The sequence below is a fragment of the Oxyura jamaicensis genome, chromosome 5 (genome assembly GCF_011077185.1).
Source record: "Oxyura jamaicensis isolate SHBP4307 breed ruddy duck chromosome 5, BPBGC_Ojam_1.0, whole genome shotgun sequence".
Classification (NCBI taxonomy): domain Eukaryota; kingdom Metazoa; phylum Chordata; class Aves; order Anseriformes; family Anatidae; genus Oxyura; species Oxyura jamaicensis.
Genome location: NC_048897.1, coordinates 24,141,976 through 24,160,515, shown reverse-complemented (window position 1 = coordinate 24,160,515; position 18,540 = coordinate 24,141,976). Strand labels below are relative to the sequence as shown.

General features: G+C 37.6%; 1 protein-coding gene across 13 annotated transcripts in view; it reads left to right on the top strand.

Annotated features, from left to right (window-relative positions):
• MIPOL1 (mirror-image polydactyly 1) overlaps positions 1-18,540 on the top strand; it is a 190,167-nt gene that overhangs the window by 28,294 nt on the left and 143,333 nt on the right. For all 13 annotated transcript variants that reach the window (XR_004751180.1, XM_035326968.1, XM_035326966.1 and 10 more), the window contains one exon: positions 14,388-14,583. Coding sequence is in view for 12 of the 13 variants with exons in the window: in XM_035326968.1 (XP_035182859.1) it covers positions 14,388-14,583 (196 nt within the window). In the remaining variant the exon portion in view is untranslated. The remainder of the gene's footprint in view (positions 1-14,387; positions 14,584-18,540) is intronic.

Genomic DNA, 18,540 nt, shown 5'->3' with positions numbered 1-18,540 from the left:
CAATCTTAACAAGTTTTATTGAAGTTCTCAGCCTGTATATTGCACTTACCCTATTTAAAATGTTGGAGAGTAAACAACAAATCTGAAGTCTCTCTTAAAGTAACTTTCTCCGCTATTCATACATGGCCGAAGTATGATTAAGTCATCTACTAATATTAGCAATTCCTAACTATTACCTCAACCAAAAGTAGTCAGTAAGGTAGGCTGTGAGGTTGAGAGGGCCTTGGTTAATGTGGAAGGAAGGGCATTCATCCTTTCCATGGTTCATGGAGTTTTAATTTTGATGAGGATGGAAGGTTCTTCCTATATTTGGATGACCACGTTGCTGTTCTAAGACACCAATGCTTCATGAGAGAAACGTTAGAAAACATTTAGTTTGAGATCATGTTACATGACAGATTTACTGAGAAAAGTGTTGGGAAGTGGCCTGTGTCTACAGAACAATGTGTAGGCTGAAGAAAGCACAGATACATGAAGGAGACCTTCCGTACATCATAGAAGGGTGGATTTTTTCAGGAGGTGGCTATATGTGGGTTGAAAGAGAAAAATTGAATAGTTGTGTTAACATCTAAGATGCCTCTTATATGGGAACCTGATTTGATTTTGTTTATTTCTTTTGGGGAATTTTAGCCTGTGTATTCTTTTTAAAACTGTAATAAATGCCAAGGTTATCAGGAAGAGAGAAGGAATACTCCATGTTGGAGATAATGCATTTCTTAGTAATGTAAAGGAATTCCTACCTATATTATTGTGCATAACAAACTACTTGTAGACCCCTTTTAATTCATGACATTTTGAGCTATTACTGACCTGTTAAAAAATGTTTTTTTAACCAAATACACTGAAAACAAAAATAGTTACGGTGTAATCAGATTTAGTATTTTTAGACCTTTAGGGGTCAGCATACCCAAAGAATGGTTCAAAAGGTTAACTTTTCCAAAGTAGGCTGCAAGTGAATACGATGAACTGATTCTCTATGAAATATTTTCTGTCCAATTGCAAGAAATGATGTTCTTTTGCAGCTCTGAGATACTTTAAAAATCGGGTAGTTACGGAGTTTCATGTGTTTTATTCTTCTGATGCAGTAAGTTAATATTTTGTGCTATTTAGAAAGCTATCTCTTCCAAGCTACCATTTAATATATTTGTCAATCTAATGCAAGTTGTTGTATGAACATAGAAAACCTTGAAAGAAAATGTAATATAGTCTATTTTTGTGTTTGTCAGTCATCAGTAAGTCACGTAATTTTTTATGCTTGTACTCTTAGGACATTAAAAAAAAAAAGGATTATGAAGGAAATAAATCTTGTCATACTAGTTTGGATAAGGATTTTTTCATGAACTTTTATTTGAGTGTTAACAAGTTATTTTTTTCTTGTCATAAAGATGGCACCTCAATAAAATAACAGCAACAAAATATTCATTATGTACCCTTGGTTCAATTACATTTTCTCATTGAACTACTATATCAAAGTAATTTTAATCTTCTAAAGTTGAATTGTGTGTCCTTCTGTGTTCCACTTTCTTTATCTGTGATATCTTTTCTTTTTGCAGCGGGTACAGTACCATATCTAGCTGTTCTTACCTTGTAAATTGGAAGTTAAAAAAGGTCTTTTTAGAAAAACATAATAATGACTTATTCAGTTTTTTTAATAACATAATGAAATCTTAGAGATTATTTTATTTTGTGAAAAATAAGTACTCTAAAGTATGTCTGAGATTAAGCTCAGCTGACTAGATGAAAATTCAGTCAAGCAATCAGAATTAAGAAAAAAAAAAAAGGTACTGAAAAGTAGTAGGTTTATGGTGGCTGTGTGGGATAATATGTTACCTGTTAATAGACTACAAAATAAAATGCTTGAAAGAGGCAGTGTTTAAGAAAAATATATCTGAAGTGTTTGAAAGTTGAGAATTTATTTTTAATGTTTTGGATTGTTTGGAATGTGCTTGCATGGATTGAGTACATCTGTCTGTCTCTGGTCTGGTACGTTAGGAAGGGGTAAGTGCAAGGCTTATTATTTTGGGTTTGTATCTAATTTAAACGTACTGTTTATCTCCATAGGATCCAGTTTTTAATAGGGTAGTGACTTTTCTCATTTCTCTATAAGAATACTTAAGGGAATGCATCAGGAGTGTTGGCAGCAGGCCAGTGGAGGCTGTAGTTTCCAGATGAAAAATGTTTAGAATACAAGCTAGAAAGCGTAGGACCATAGTCCATTATATAAATAAACATATATTAGCAAATAGGTGCATAGCTTCACATTTTGCAAGGCACTGCACCTGGATGGTGTTGTTACTTTTACAGGGTTTGCATGCATGACAAAACCTGCACAATCATTAATACTGTGAAAACATAAGAGGGAACCTGAAATTGGGTGCTTTCTGTGTTTATACATATATTCAGGACTTGATATGTCAATTTTACAAAAAAGCTAGCAGGACAGCGAAGTGGTGAGTGTACAAATACTGAAGGTAAATTTGTGTCTCACTTGGCTCATACCATGTACTGGGTTTGAATGGGTGCAGGTATACTTGTTTTGTATTACATTGTCTTTCACTATTGTAATCTTTTTGCCTTGGTCATATTTGAGTGACCATGATTTTTAAGGACAGGGTAGAAGTTAGGTGGAGTCTTTCAGTATAAAATACTGTTTGTTTTGTTTTGACAACAATGTTATAATTTTGCTGGCTCCAGAATGGAAAACATGGAAATGAAAAAAAAAAAAAAAATTATGCAATCATAATTAGTATTTACATCTCATAAAATGAGATAATTGATTATTTTTAAAGGGACAGTGGTTTGTTTCCTTTCAAAGATAATTGTTATGTTATTCCAATGCTTGAAAACTATATATATTATTTTAAATCACTACTTAAAGCACATACTGTAATGTGTGTCAATGAACCAGTTCTACCTGTAAGAATTTGATGTCGGCTTTTATATGATAAATACAGATATTTTCCCTGTAGCTTCTTGTCCTGCAAAACAATGTTTTTTATGGCTTATAAAAATGCTTTAAAATTGCATGCCAGCAAACTTCAGTTCAGATGATCTTCTTGAAAGAGATACAGTAGTGTAGATCAGAACAGGATCGCAGAATCAGCTTGTGTGGGGAAGTTTGAAAAGTAAGTGTTTTATCTGCTGGTGAGTTATTGTTTTCTAGTCCTGTTCAACTGAGGAAAAACAGACAAGGGGAATAGGTATGTAAACTAATGAACAAGTATATATAGCTGCTCAGACACAAGTGTATGCAATAAGCTTATGCATAGACAATATAGTCTTTGCATTGTGCGCTTGTGTATGCATTTGTCTCGCGTGAGTGAATGGTGCTTGCTGTTTTGATTTGTCTTCCATATATGTTTTGCTTTCAGCATCAAACATACTCTGTGTAGCTGCCCATTTCCAAGTGGCAAGGGTGGTAACAGGTTTCTCTGTCCAGTATTGGATGCAAAAGAGAGGTCAAGAGGATGATCTTGCATGAGTCATACATAGGAATATTAATCACATTGGCTCATTAATAAAGATTCATGTTGAAAAACAGTAAGAATAAAAGATGAAGAAAACATCTTGCGTGGAGGAAGGGGGAATAGTGTGCCATGACTTAGGAGCTAACAACAACTGAAAAATCATCAAATGCTATCTGATCTTTCCTGTAAATAGAATAATCCTTTAATGTGTATAAATTCTCATGTTTTGTCATCCTTTTTGCACCCGCTTCCATTTCTTACACATTTTGAATAGTTAAATACAATGCATTTATGGCCAGGCTGCATGGAAAAACTCCTCATGAGAAGCACAATTAAGTCTTAGGTATCTGCCTGACTCATTGGAGTGTTGTGATTTTGTTAGACCCTTTACAATACACTGAAAATGTGCAGTACCTGATCTATGCTGAGTCCTGCAAGCACTAAAGACAGGGAGAGCGCATACTGAATCATTTAGGTCTTTAAAGTTTGAGTGCAGCTAAATTCAGAATGTCTTGAAACGTGCTCCAGAAAGGAGCAGTGCTTAATCCCACAGTGATTGTTATGTGGTGCTCCAGAAGGACCTTTAGAAGACCTAGCAAAAGTAAAGAAATTCAGTTATTTTCTTCTTTATAAACGTTTGGTGCTTGTATTTTAACAACAGTTAGAATGAAGCTTAAGTTCAGAGTTAAGACGTAACAAAGGATTTAATTAAAAAAAAAGCATGCTCTGGTTCTCCAGGGAATGCACTGGAGACTCTCATCTGAGAGTTCACTTATATCTTTAGTAGAGCTTTTACTTGAAGTAACGGGTGAGGTGTCTTCCTGGTACTTTATGCAGTGACCTTTCTCTTAAATCGGACACTTGAAATTATAGTATTTTTTTTTTTCTTAACTAATCCTAAAACTGTAGTTTTCTGGGATTTTGTTTAGAACATTAAATTCAGCGAAGCCTTAGTTGTTTGTTTGTGGTAGGGGAGGTTGAGTACATTTGGATAAGAGAATTTTCACTCTAATTAATGGGCATCAGAAAACATGACCCTGCCTAGATAAAAGGGAGTTCTGGATCATTAAGATTTAGATAATGGAAGGGGTTATATGTGAAAAGCAATTGTCTGGGATCACAATAGCAAAAGAAAAATGGGATAGAAAGGTTTACTTTGTTTTTAGCTCTTTTAGAAAACATAAACACAGCATGCTTAGTAAAACTCTAGCAGACACTATGTTTGGAAATTATGTAATAACTCCATATAGGCTGTAATGATATCCTGAAACCCTGTATTTAAACTAACCTGAATTACAATGAGAGATAAACAGAATATTTACCCATCCCTTATGAGCTGCTGCTGATATGTAAATTTATTCTTCTACTTTGCACAAATATACTTTTGAGCTACTGCTTAAACACTTCAAGGTCCTTAGCCAAACAGTTTTAATGATGCCTCCAATATTATGAAAGTGTGACATTTGATGAATGCCTTGTATAGTTGTGATATCGGGGAAAGTGTAAACAAAAAATGCACATCAAGTCATCGTGCAACACCTAGATAATTTATAATTTTACTGTTTATATCCATCTTGACATTTTTTATCTGCCAAAGGCAGGTTTCATTTGGAATCTTAATCTGAGATTTATTTGGTGGATCTGGAAATCATAGCTAGAGTTCCCACAGGAAATGGTCCATCTACCAACAGATTAAATGGCAGTCCTGCAGTTGTTAAGGGAGCTCTGCATTTAACACACATGCATACTCATTCAGTCAGCACTGTGGAGAAAAATTAAAGTAGTAACCCAGGTTTAGGAACAATGTAGCTAAAAAGTCCCATATTTGCTGAATGACAAAGGGTTATATAGCAGCATTTCATTTTATTATTCGTGCCTGAATTTCTTGTTTGCTTTGTTGAGTCTGCTGACGAATACTAATAAATGCCTGCAACAATCCAGACGAGAGATGCCTGGCAACAAAGCTATGCGGTGGACCTCCCTGATCTTCTCCAGTTCACAACCTGACCTTTTGAAAAATTGGCTGGGCTAAGCTGCAGAATTTGGGTGTAATGGTTATTGTTAACTCCAGCTTTAGGATTTATTAATTTGTGTGATCAAGACTTACCTATACTTCAAAGTTTCAAAAGACCAAACACAATCATCCATCCATTAGAACTAACATTGTGTTTCAGTGAATCCCACTTAGTATCTGCCTAGAGATTCTGCTATTTTGATGCATTCAGAATGTAAAAATGCTTTTTCAAGTATGAGACCAATCCAGTGAAAATCTGGTGTCTTCTCACAGACTAATATTTTAAAATAACAATATGTTAATGAGTTGCAAACGGAGAGTGGAATGCCAGAGGAAATGTGTGATATTTACACATTAATAAATGCATCACAATTAACTGCAGTGACTACCCAAATAATGATTGGTCACATATTTTAGGGACTTAGAAGCATTTTTCTATTTTAAATATTCACCAGTTTGTACACAATTGCCATTTAGATGCAAAATAGGAGAGCAAAAGACTCGGTAAGAGACAGATGAGGGAAACACCATTACTAAAATAATCAGAATCCTCGGAGAATTGTAAAAATTGCCTTTGCCAGAATAACTCCAACTGTTCTTAATCTCCCTCTCAATTTATTTCTTGATGAGGGGTGTTGCCAGGGTTCCACACAAGTACAGGTGAATAAAGAAGCATTCAAAGTAACACAGATGTACCCCCGCTTAAATTGCTAATGCAGAATGAATTCACTGTTCTCTTTAGATTCCTTTAAGGAATTAAAAAATGAACCATTAAGCTTCTGAGTTTTGTCTGTGTTTTAGTTGACAGAAAGGTATTTTCAGGCCTTTTATGTGTCATTAGGGAAAGCTAAGACAAAATATAACGTAGGTTATTTGTATGTCATTTGCAGAGACCCTTTTCAATAAAGTTCCAATAAGAGTGCATTGGGTTTCTTGACTGTGATTTTGGACTTCGTAAATGTTTAACTGTAGCCAATGATCGAGCATTTGAATTGCATTGTTTTGTTAATCTGACTGACTTCTGAAACAGTTCAAAAGTTTTCTGTATTAAAACTATAGTCAATGTAAAAAATAAATTATTTCTTCTACTATTTTAATTACAAGAAGTTTATATATACTGTACACTGCACGTCTGTCTTCTAATGTAGAAATACTACAGTCTGTCACGTAAATGAAGATCATTGTTATAAAGGAGTGCAGAAGGATACCAACCTAGCTATTTTAAATTCTTCTTAATCTTTTGGTTATATAAACACTACTTTATCATTCATAAGTAAGTGTTTTGTTTTTTTCTTGGAGTCCATTTGAAATTAATTGCATTTTGTAGTATTCAGGCTGCCTTAAGCCCCTCTGGCAGAGAAGAAAAAGAATCCCAGGTTTCTGAGGAGGAGAAAGCAAGAAGGGTTGCCAGTGAGTAGCATAGCCTCCAAGATCCAGCATGGAATGGTGCCTTGGACTTCTGCAGCTTTATTTCTGCCATGGCTTGTTCAATTGCCTTAGCCCATTACTTTATTAATCACTGTGTGCATCAATCCTGCTCACTTTAAAATGACTATCATGGTGTTTATGTATCCTTTGTAAAATACCTTGAGAGTGTCCATAAAATGTTGTTTTCAACATTTATTTTGATGAATTGCTATCATTTGTTTTTTAAAAGAAGAGCACGTATCCTGTCTCACTAAGACCTGCCTCATCCTTTTCACTTGAGCCACGGTGCTATCTACATAGCCAAGAGTTATGATTGTTGGGGCACTGAGTCCACCATGCATCTATATGGTGATTTCATAAGTGCCAAGCCCTTGGCACTTTTCATATGTGACGTTTTGGCTAGGCAGAGCACTGAAAAATAAAAAATACTAGCTTTGTATTACAAAACTATTTGGTTTTTACTCTTCACGTGTTATTAGGTTCCTGTAACTCTATTCCTATCTTGCAACACGAGAGACACTTTGAATCTTACTGAATAATCGCCTTATAATTTTCCCAGTTTTCTTTTAAACACTGTGAATCGTGTGTAATAAAAGGATAACTGTTTGCTGTTAGTTGCAAGTTATTGGTTCTCAGTAGACTACACTGCATTGAAGGGGGCTAAGTGACTGCTAACATAAGTAAATCTGTAGTAAAATCAAAGGTGAGTAAAGCTGCACTTTTGTTTGTTTTGGAGAAAACACATCTTGACCTTGTACTTTTTGTACTGAGCTCTTGTAATTGTTTTCCAGAAACAGGAATTACTTTCTTCTTGAAAATAAGTACAGCATATTTCCATGGGATTAACTCTGAAAATTTGCTTGCAGATTGTGGAAAAGTTAAAATATTGAGCAAAAACTTAAAAATAATAGAATACTCTTTGAGATATGCATGTAAATCATGTATGTTGTGTCTGTGTCAACTTCAATAGGAATGAAAGAGGAAGCTCTGAAAATGCATAAATCCTAAACCAACTCCTATCTTTCCACTTATGCCAAGGAGCAGGATTAGATTTCTTCCACCAGCTTCACTTTCTTTCTTTGTGCATTTATGCCTATAAAATCATTTAATTTAGTGTTTCCCACTCCTTTTCAGGATTTATGCCTTTTAATCAGCCATTCAGTATGGGGCGAACTGTTGAGTCATCTGAGCTTTTCACAGACGCTGTGTTTGGTAGAAGTTGCAGTAGTTATACAGCCAAGTGAATGGATGTTTGTCTTTGGCAGAAAGGCTGAGTTGTCATTTTCAGTTCATGAAGGAATATTCAGCCATAGTACTAATTTAATTTTCATAGCTTGAAAAGTTGGTAGTTATCAGGTTCAAGTTTTCAGTTTGACATTAATGTAGAATTTATATTTATTTATATGTATTTTTATCTAAAAATTCAAGTCAAATGACATTAGATATTATGAATTTAAGACAATTCTATAATCCATTTTTCACATAAAGCAATTAGAGATTGCTTTTGTTAGTGCAGCAACTGTCTAGTGTTGTCCGAACAGCTTGTTAAAACATTCACAAATATGTGTGCATTGTCATTCATGCATCCAACAAAAATCACCTTTTCAGAAATTTGTGATATTATTAACACACAAAATCTCTAGATAACTGGAAAGTTAATAAAGAAGACCATCTCGTCTAGCAAAAATAAAAAGAAAGTGAAGCTCTTGAGTAGAGCTCTGACACACTTAACAGTTATTGCAGGAGGTTGAGGTAGATGCTTTTTTTGTAGGTAGGTAAGGGTAAGAAGTATTTTTAAACTTTACCATGTCCTTGCATTCCAGTGGAAATAGGTTGTTTTGGTATAGGGTTGTGGTGGCTCTTTACTTTGATTGTTTTCATTGGTAAATTACTATTCTCTTTTGGTACTTGAAATTCAGTTTTTGTTATTGTACAAAAGCAAAAACAAAACAAAACCAAAACAGATCAAAGCTGCGTTGTGGTTTATACTGAGAAGAAAAACTACATGTTAACAATTAATTAGTTAACCACTGAATTTTAGGGGAGGTTAGTCACTGAGGTTGTAGTCAGTTCCTCAAATGCAGCACCATAGTTTCTTCTGCATTTTTGCAAATGTTTTTAATCTGACAGTATCATGTAGGAAGAGTAAGCTACCTTATTTGCAGTCAGCTGTGCTTTTTCTCCCAAAATGTGTGTGTCTCATTCTCCTCCTTCCTGGCTGTACTCATTTTCCTATTCTGCCTCTTACTCCCATCCCTCTACGGGTTCATTCATTCAGTCTTTTGCAGGTAGACAAGAACATATGGCTTAAAACAAATACTTGGAAGCTAGAGGTAGCAAATGAAGCTGGCTTGGAGCACCCACAAGGGCTTCTAGTGTCTCCATAATTGACTACAGGCAGATTGTAGCCAACCATGTATTTTGCACTACTGTGTGCATATTCCAGTTGTTGTTCCTGATTTTTCCTTTATTGTGATTTCTCAGAGGTCCCCCCTGCAAACCTCTAAGCTGACTACAGCATTTTGGCTGGTGGGATATTAAAGAGTGCAGACAGGGAAGTCTGTCTACCAGCTGGAAGTGCCCACCCAGCTTCTGGTGGATGATGGGACTGCTGCATGTGGTGTGTGGTACACAAGGGAGGCTACTGATTTCTTAGCCTTGTGGGTGAATCTCCACCCTCTGTGCACTTACATCTTCAATGCTTCTTTCCATAGTATCAGTTTCCATATTACAGGATCACCTAATGCTCTACTTTCATCTCTCTTAGGGCCAATCCCCCTTTTCTGAGGAAAAAGCTCTGAGAAATAGTGGCAGCCTCCAAATTGTGTTAGGTTTAACGTTTTTACTTGACTTTTTAACCACTCTCACTTAACAGCATTGAATTTTGTCCTAGCTTTACTATTTCAAGCCATGACAGCATTATCTTCCCCCTACTTCCATCACAATCAATTCCCAGCTTTAATTCTAGTGTCTTTATATTCCTTCTTCCTAACATTTGCCTTTCTTTCCCTCAATGTGAATGAGGTATTCATTCGAGATAAATACATAAAACAGAAGATCAGCTTCTCCCTATAGTGAAATATTAATCTGGGCTTCTGAAGTTGTTCAATTCTGTATGGAAAATAAGTTGTTTAGTATACTCAAGAACCAAAATCAATGGTGGTGATACCACTTAATGAAAACTACAGCATTTTTTCCAAAGCTTGCAAGGCGATTGTATGCTTTATCTGATGTTCCTTGTGCAGCCTGATTATTGCAAATGCTACTTACTCCCCAGTGTGTCTCTGCAGCATTGGTAATTAGTGCACAATACAATTTGCAGGAGGCATGAAGAAAAGCACTGAAGTGCATTGCTACTTGGTTTAAAAGGAAGACAAGAATCTATCATGTATCAAGGTCTAAATTACATGTGGTGGGGGATAGTGTACTGTAGATCATGGGCTAAATGGAGAAGTGTTTTTAAAAATAAAAGAATTACTATGCCCATTGATCTGACTGTTCAAAACATCTTCCCCAAAGCATTCTACTGACAGATTTAGCATGTTGACAAAATTAAAAAAAAAATAAAAGAATTGCAGCTCTATTAAACAAGCAAAAAACCCTGTAACCTTAACACCCTTGGGCAGAGTGCTTCTAATTCAGAGGGAAGGAGGCTGCTGTCCTCCTCTTACAAAGCCAGCAGGGGGAAAAACAGAGCCTCTGTGTTTCATCTAATGTTTCCAGGAATGCCACTTACAGGCTTGCAGTAGTACTTCTCATTCTCACCCATTTCCTTAAGGAAATGGGTGAGGGAATTGAATCCGGATAAAAAGGTGTGCAGCAAATGTAAGTTGCTTAAAGAAGCAGCATTAGCAGTAATAAATGCCAAAACAGGTATAGTCCCATGCTAAATTCTTCTTTTATTTTCAGCTGGTTTCCTTTATAATTGAGAGGGGGCATAAAATATCCCAATCTTTATATGGCCTAGGGATTTAACCAGGAGTTCATCTGCAGGTGTTTATGTCGTCATACAGACCAGTGGAAGAAGCTTCGTATTCACAGGCCCTCATGGGGGATTGCAGTGTTGCTGATAATCTGCTGGAAGGCCAATCATAGCAGGACACAAGTGATCGAGGGGGTTTCTGGAGTCCTTTGATGACAACTGCCGGATGCAAATGATTGAGGAGCCAACAAAGATAGGTGTTCTGCTGGACCTCATACTTAGAAACAAGGAAGAACAGGCTGTGGTTGTCAAAGCAGGAGGCAGCTTTGGCTGCAGTTGCTATTAAATGGCAATTCTATATATGAAGAGGAGAGAGCAAGGCAAAAAGCAGGACCTCAGCCATGGGCTTCAGGAGAGTAGATCATTCTCTCCAAGATCTGCTTGGAAGAATCACGTAGGATAGAGTCTTAGAGAGAAGAGGGATCTAAGAGAGATGGTTGGTATTTAAGGATCACCTACTCCAAGCTTAAAAATGCTCTATCCTGGCAAGCAGAAAATCAGACAAAGGTGGTCAGACACCTGTGTGGGTAAGCAAGGAGCTCCTGACTAAACTCAGACATAATAAAAAAGCATACAAAATGTGGAAGGTGACCCAAGAAGAATATAGAGATGCTGTCTGATTGTGCAGGTATGGGATTTGGAAAGCCAAAGCCCACCTAGAGTTGAACCTCGCAATGGACATGAGGAGAAGCAAGAAAGGATTCTACAGGTATCTAAAGAACAAAAGGATGAGAGAGGAAAATGTTGTCCCACTGCTTAAATGCAGCAGGGGCTGTGGTGACAAAGGACAGAAAAAGGCTACGTTACTCAATGTCATCTTCACCTCAGTCTTTACTGGTAAGATCTATCTTCAGGATTCCCACCCCCTTGAGACCAGGGGAAAGTCTGGAGTAAGGAAGACTTAGCCTTGGTTGAGGAAAATCAGGTTAAGTCACACTTAAACTGAACATACATAAGTCCATGGGGCCTTACTGGATGCACCCCCAAGTGCTGACGAGACTGGCCAATGTCATTGTAAAGCCACTGTCAATTGTGTTTGAAGGATCTTGGTGGCTGGAAGAGGTGCCTAGGGATGAGGAAAGCAAATGTCACTCGTGTCTCCAAAAACAGTAAGAAGGATGATGATGGGAAAAACAGACCAGTCAGTGACACCTCAGTCCCCATGAAGGTGATGGAACAACTAATCCTAGAAGCTATTTCCAGGCACATGAAGGAAAAGGTGGCAACTGGGAGTAGTGAAAATGAATTTACTTAGGTGAACTCATGCTTAATCAACTTGGTAACCTTCTAGAATGAGGTGACTTAGCCTCTGAGGAGAGAGAAGTGGATATTTTTCCTTTTGAGGCCAAGAGAGATGAGACTGAGCTTGAAGAAGGGAAGTCTCGGGACAGGGGGGATGAGGGATCTTATCAGTATATGTAAATACTTGATGGAAGGGAATAAAGAAGTAGCCAGATTCTTCTTGGTAATGCCCATTAACAGGACAAGAGGAAACAAGTACAAATAAAAATAAATTGAATTTCCATCTGAATACAAGGGAAGATATTTTGGTTTTATTTTTACTATAAAGGTGATCAAACACTGAAAAAGATTGCCCAGAGAGGTTGTGGAGTCTCTCTCCTTGGAGGTCTTCAAAAGCCACCTGGAGATAGTCTTGGGCCCTCTGCTCTGGGTGGCCTTGCTGGAGCAGAGGGCGTCGGACCAGGTGATCTCCAGTAGTCCCTCCAACTGCAATGATTCTGTGGACTCTTTAAATTCCTGGCACTAAAAGTAGCAAATTAGAAAAACACATAATGTGAAAAGATAAAAAAAAAATACTTAGTTAATTACTATATGTTAACAGTGTAAATGTGGTACATAACGTCATCATGTTTTTAGCATTATGGAGCAAGAAGTTTTTTCTTTAACTCTTCCATGTGCTGTTGGTGAAAGGAGAGTAATGCCTAAACTAGGAGCAATTTCATGGCAGTACAGTCGCTGGTTGTTGCAACAGATATGTTGTGTTTGAATTCCTCCAGGGAACATAACATGCTTTACCCGAGGCACTTCAGTTGTATGTGGCTTATAGAAAACGTTGATGGCTAAAGGAGAAGGGGAAGAAAAGTTGTTAAGGCAAGTGAAGCATTGTGCTTCCCCTTCAGCATGTGAGAGAATAATTTACAACATTTTTTATATGTGTGTATATATATATATGTATATGTATATATGCACACACAGATGACTGTGTCTTAAGCAGAAGTGGACAGGATGATTTATTTGACTGGCAGTTCTTTATAATATAGATCAAATGGGAAACACATCTCAACCAGGTGTATGCCTCCCTATAAAAGGCTTTGCAAGTATTAAAATTCAAACTAGGCTGATTTTCAGATAGTAATAACTAGAGAGGATTCAGAAGTTAGCCGTGTGTGTTGCTATTCCCAAGCTGGGGAAGGTTCTTAGAGTATAAACAATGATTTTTTAATGCTTGTTCTTTTAGAGATTATCCATGCTATATACTACGAGGAGGATCAAGAGGTTAAATCTGGTTTTAAAATGTAGCAGGTCTTTAAATGAATCTCTGCTCACAAACCTGCAGGATTTTGAGCCAGTGAACATTCGCTAAGAATCCAGGTGGCTGTGTTCAATTTCTGCATTAGCTGTGAAAGGATCTGATTTGAGGAACATGTTTCAATCACAGTACTGGAAACACAATACTGGATGCAGTGTTCTCAACCTGTGAAAAATATATGCCGCACTTTTTTTTTTCTTCAATTTCCAGCTTTTTTAGGCTTCTTCCTTGTCATTTTTAATATAGCTCTATAATTAAAAGTTACTTGTTCTTGCTTTATGAAAGAATATTCTTGTCATGTAGATCCTTCTTCCATTTAAATACCTTGATATCAGAAATGCATCCTAAAAATGTCTACTGGCTAGGCTTAGGAGCACTACCTATCACACACAACATTATAATCAGATCATTCTTCCATTTGACACAATTTGTGCTTTACATTCTCCAAGTTCTTTAGTTGTACGAGCCTCTAGCTCATCCTTTCCAGGAATGAACAATGGGACCTTTTTGTTGCTAATTACAGCTTACTAATACTCTTTTTATAGCCAAATGGGATTTGAAAATGACCTCAGAGCAAGTGGGACTCTAATTCACAAGCTGAAAATGTACCTGTTTAGAGCAGAAATTCATCACGTCTATCCAGGGTAGAAAATATTTTTACAAAAGATAGGTAGATGATTTGCAAGGGTCAGTGTTACATTAAACAGTCATTGAAGGGGAAGAGGGTTTCAGAAATGATGAAGAATTTTTCAGGTTTGCATGAGAAAAATCCAGTAAATAGATTGTAACTCCTACATCAGTGCCTGAAGAAGTACAGCACATGTTCCTTAGTGGAATGAGGAAGCTGTGAATGGGAAAATAAAGTTCTTTCTCCCTTCTGCTAAGTTTGTACTTTTTTTTTTTTTTTCCAAATGAAAAAATATGTTCACTTCTATTTCCAATTAGAACTACGCATCTTGGAACAGAAAAGAGAAGACTTCTATGCAGAATTGCAACTTCATCAGAATTCCTCAGAAAACACAGAATTTTTCATCCAGGCAGAAGCTGAAGCACTGAAACTTTCAGATTTGGCAATAACCAGTCAAAGAAGAGGACCCCCAAATATGTGTGATGATTGTAATTCCAGTCCTGGAGAATTACGGTAAAAACAAATCCCTAAATATATTTTTTCTATATTCATAATATAGATAATGTACCCATGATATATGGATAAAAATAGGGAAGTTTAATCCCTAGCTGAGAATCAGTATGTCTTCTTTTTACTTAGGCTAGGAAATCCCAGTTTGTATAAACATGGTGTAATAGTGGATAGCTGATATAACTGTGGTTAGCTTGGAATGCAACATTTCACCAGTGTCTTCTCCAGCACTGATGCAAAATGTGATCATGGCAATGGCTTAATGAGTCACACTGTAGATATTTCAACTGTGATCACTTCAGAGAATTTTGAAAATGCATATTGAACAGAATTAGAAAAGGTGATCTAAAATCTAGTAGTTCATGTGGCTTTACACCTTAAGTCCAGTGTACCCAAAGTATGATCAGTAAGTTGGAGGTATAAGCTAGGAAGCAGGAATAAATTGGCTGCTCTTGGCTTGGCTTCGTTGGGTTAGAAACTGGCTGGATAGCCAGGCCCAGAGAGTTGTGGTAAATGGAGTCAAATCCAGTTGGAGGCCAGTCACTAGTGGTGTCCCCCAGGGCTCGGTGCTGGGGCCGGTCCTCTTTAACATCTTCATCAATGATCTGGACGAGGGCATTGAGTGCACCCTCAGTAAGTTTGCAGATGACACCAAGTTAGGTGCGAGTGTCGATCTGCTCGAGGGTAGGAAGGCTCTGCAGGAGGATCTGGATAGGCTGCACCGATGGGCTGGGGTCAACTGCATGAAGTTCAACAAGGCTAAGTGCCGGGTCCTGCACCTGGGGCGTAATAATCCCAAGCAGAGCTACAGGCTGGGAGATGAGTGGTTGGAGAGCTGCCAGGCGGAGAAGGACCTGGGAGTGATAGTGGACAGTCGGCTGAATATGAGCCAGCAGTGTGCTCAGGTGGCCAAGAAGGCCAACGGCATCCTGGCTTGTATCAGAAATAGTGTGACCAGCAGGGCTAGGGAGGTGATCGTCCCCCTGTACTCGGCTCTGGTGAGGCCGTACCTCGAGTACTGTGTTCAGTTTTGGGCCCCTCGCTACAAGAAGGACATCGAGGTGCTTGAGCGGGTCCAAAGAAGGGCGACGAAGCTGGTGAGGGGCCTGGAGAACAAGTCCTACGAGGAGCGGCTGAAGGAGCTGGGCTTATTCAGCCTGGAGAAGAGGAAGCTCAGGGGCGACCTTATCGCTCTCTACAGATACCTTAAAGGAGGCTGTAGAGAGGTGGGGGTTGGCCTGTTCTCCCACGTGCCTGGTGACAGGACGAGGGGGAATGGGCTCAAGTTGCGCCAGGGGAGTTTTAGGTCAGATGTTAGGAAGAGCTTCTTTACTGAAAGGGTTGTGAGGCATTGGAACAGGCTGCCCAGGGAGGTGGTGGAGTCACCATCCCTGGAAGTCTTCAAAAGACGTTTAGATGTAGAGCTTAGGGATATGGTTTAGTGGGGACTGTTAGTGTTAGGTTAGAGGTTGGACTCGATGATCTTGAGGTCTCTTCCAACCTAGAAATTCTGTGATTCTGTGAAATTAGGTTGAAATCCAGGTGAAGTTGGAAGGGCAAAGATGTGGAGCAGTATTGAATACTTTGTAGAGAGTCTGTGGCAGGAATCTGGAGAAGGGCGAATATGGTTGAAGAGTGTAATACAGAGTCTGAAGATTTTATTCTGTCATTGACTTCTGTACTGAGCTATGACCCTGTATTGCGATCTTAAGAAACATAAACACTCATGCAGTATGTGATGTAATATATGCAGGTACCTACTGACTATGGAATGTTATCAGTCTTGAGTGATAGGCAGTCTGAAGCTCAAGTGTTAAAAGTGTTACCAAGTTGCTTTTGAAAATGAGATCAAGGCTGCAGAGTCCTGTGACCTGTTTTTGAGAAGTCTATCTCTTCACTTGTCTGACATTGATTCTACATCTGTTTTTGTTATCTTCAGTATGATCCAATGGAGACCCAATGCACCAAAATTAGTCCATAGTACTTTTCCATCTGCATTGTTGCCTTTTTTTTTGCCTTTTTTTTTTTTTTTTTTTTTTTTTTTAATAGAAGCCCAGGATATGCTGTTTGGACAATGTATACAGCTTTAAAAGCCAAATACGTTTGAGTGCTTAAGTAAAGCCCAGCATAGTGTCAGCCAAAGTCTGTTGTTCCTACCCTCAACAGTGTCACTCACACTGGCAAGCAGGCTGGGCTTGAACATTGAGATTAACTTCCCAGCAGTTAGCATGTTGACCCATCTAATCTGCATGCAGGATTCCAAAGCTATAGACCAAGACCTTGTTGTGATAGACTGTATAAACTGCACAAAATCTGTTCTTCCCCAAGTAGTTTACAATTAGAATATATGATGAGAAAATAACTTCATACAAACAGACCCAGGAAATGTTGAGTCAGTGTTGATTTACATTATAGGTGATGGTCTTAGTGCACCAGCAAAGTGATTTGTCAAGTTTTCTGTTACACAATAGGAAGAAAAGAATGATGGAGGAACTGAAAGATGATGAAGTATATTCATAGTTGTTCATGGGAAGCATATCCTGAACATGGAAACACACACACACCCACCCACCCACCCACCCCTTGATGTTTAAAATGACTGGCCAATAGTCTTCAGAGTTACTTATTCACAGTCCAAAACAATAGTAAGTGAAAATGATATTCACTAAACAAAGCAAAGATGAAATCTTGAAAGTGAAGATAAGCAGCTTATGTACCCTCCCGTCCCATTTAAATTATAATATAGTATCCTAAGCATTTAGTTACATGTGAATTTCCATACTGCCTATATATGAAATGCTTTGAGTTGCATCATAGTTTATGTGCAGAGTACAGATCTTAAGTTCTTTCTTAAAGAATCATACAAGTAAGAAGTCAGATGGAAGCAGGTGAAGAAGGGGGTAGCTGAGTACAAATGTTTACCTAAGCGGATGACTTTTTGGAGTAGCAGGTAGCTTTCCTTTTCTTTCTAGGATGTGAATTACACATGCAAGTAATATGAAGAAAGTAATTTATACATTGAAATGGAAGTTCAGAAGGTACCGTTTTTCTGTGGCTACTTCTTATGACTGATAGCCCCTTCTAATCCATGAATCTATTTATTTTGCTCCCATCCTGGAAGTGAGATCTGGGTTACCTGTGATTATCAAAGGATATCCAGGGTGTTTTATTAAAGTCTTGAGGCAGAATTTTTGTGGCCATGTTTGTATTGCTGCTTCTTAAGCTTGCATTTTAAGCTGAGAGTGAAAAAATCATTTTATAGTCAGTTTGGGTTTTCATACTTGTTGCCAGCACAACAGTGAGCCCTATCCATTGATAAAAAGATCATTGTTACAAGTCTGTAATATTTAAATCCATCCTTTCTTACAAAAATAGCTAATTGAATCTTTTCTCATTTTTCCCTGTCTATGGCTAGATAATCTTAAAACTCTGTGGGTATACAGTATAGAATTCCTTCCATCAAATATAGTATTTGTAGTAATACTATCATTTTACAGTTTTCTGCAATACAAACTTCTAGATCCTGTCTTCTGGATATTCTCATTTTACTTCATGTGGAATTATCCATCCTCCTGAAGAATTTGGATTCTTTTAATCTGAACATCAATTTGATCCTTAAATATTTCATTGCTTTGTTGCTCCATGTTTTAATATTTGCTTCCTGTAAGCATTTTCTGTTTATAGGCTTCATACCCAATTTATATTCATCTGTTTTATGCCTTAGCACTGTAGTATATTTGCTTGATATTTCCATATTTACAGCTTTTCTTTTAGAGTAACAGATTTAAGAAGTGACAGAAAGACATTCCTGTTATTTCTACTTAATATATTTGCAGTAGTTAACAAATGTTGTTAAGTTATTCCTGCATATTTTGGGGGGTGGGGGGAGTGTTCTTTGCATTATTTTTCTTACTTTTTTTTTCCTCCTAAAAACAGCACTGTAGAAGAAAAGGGTAAGAA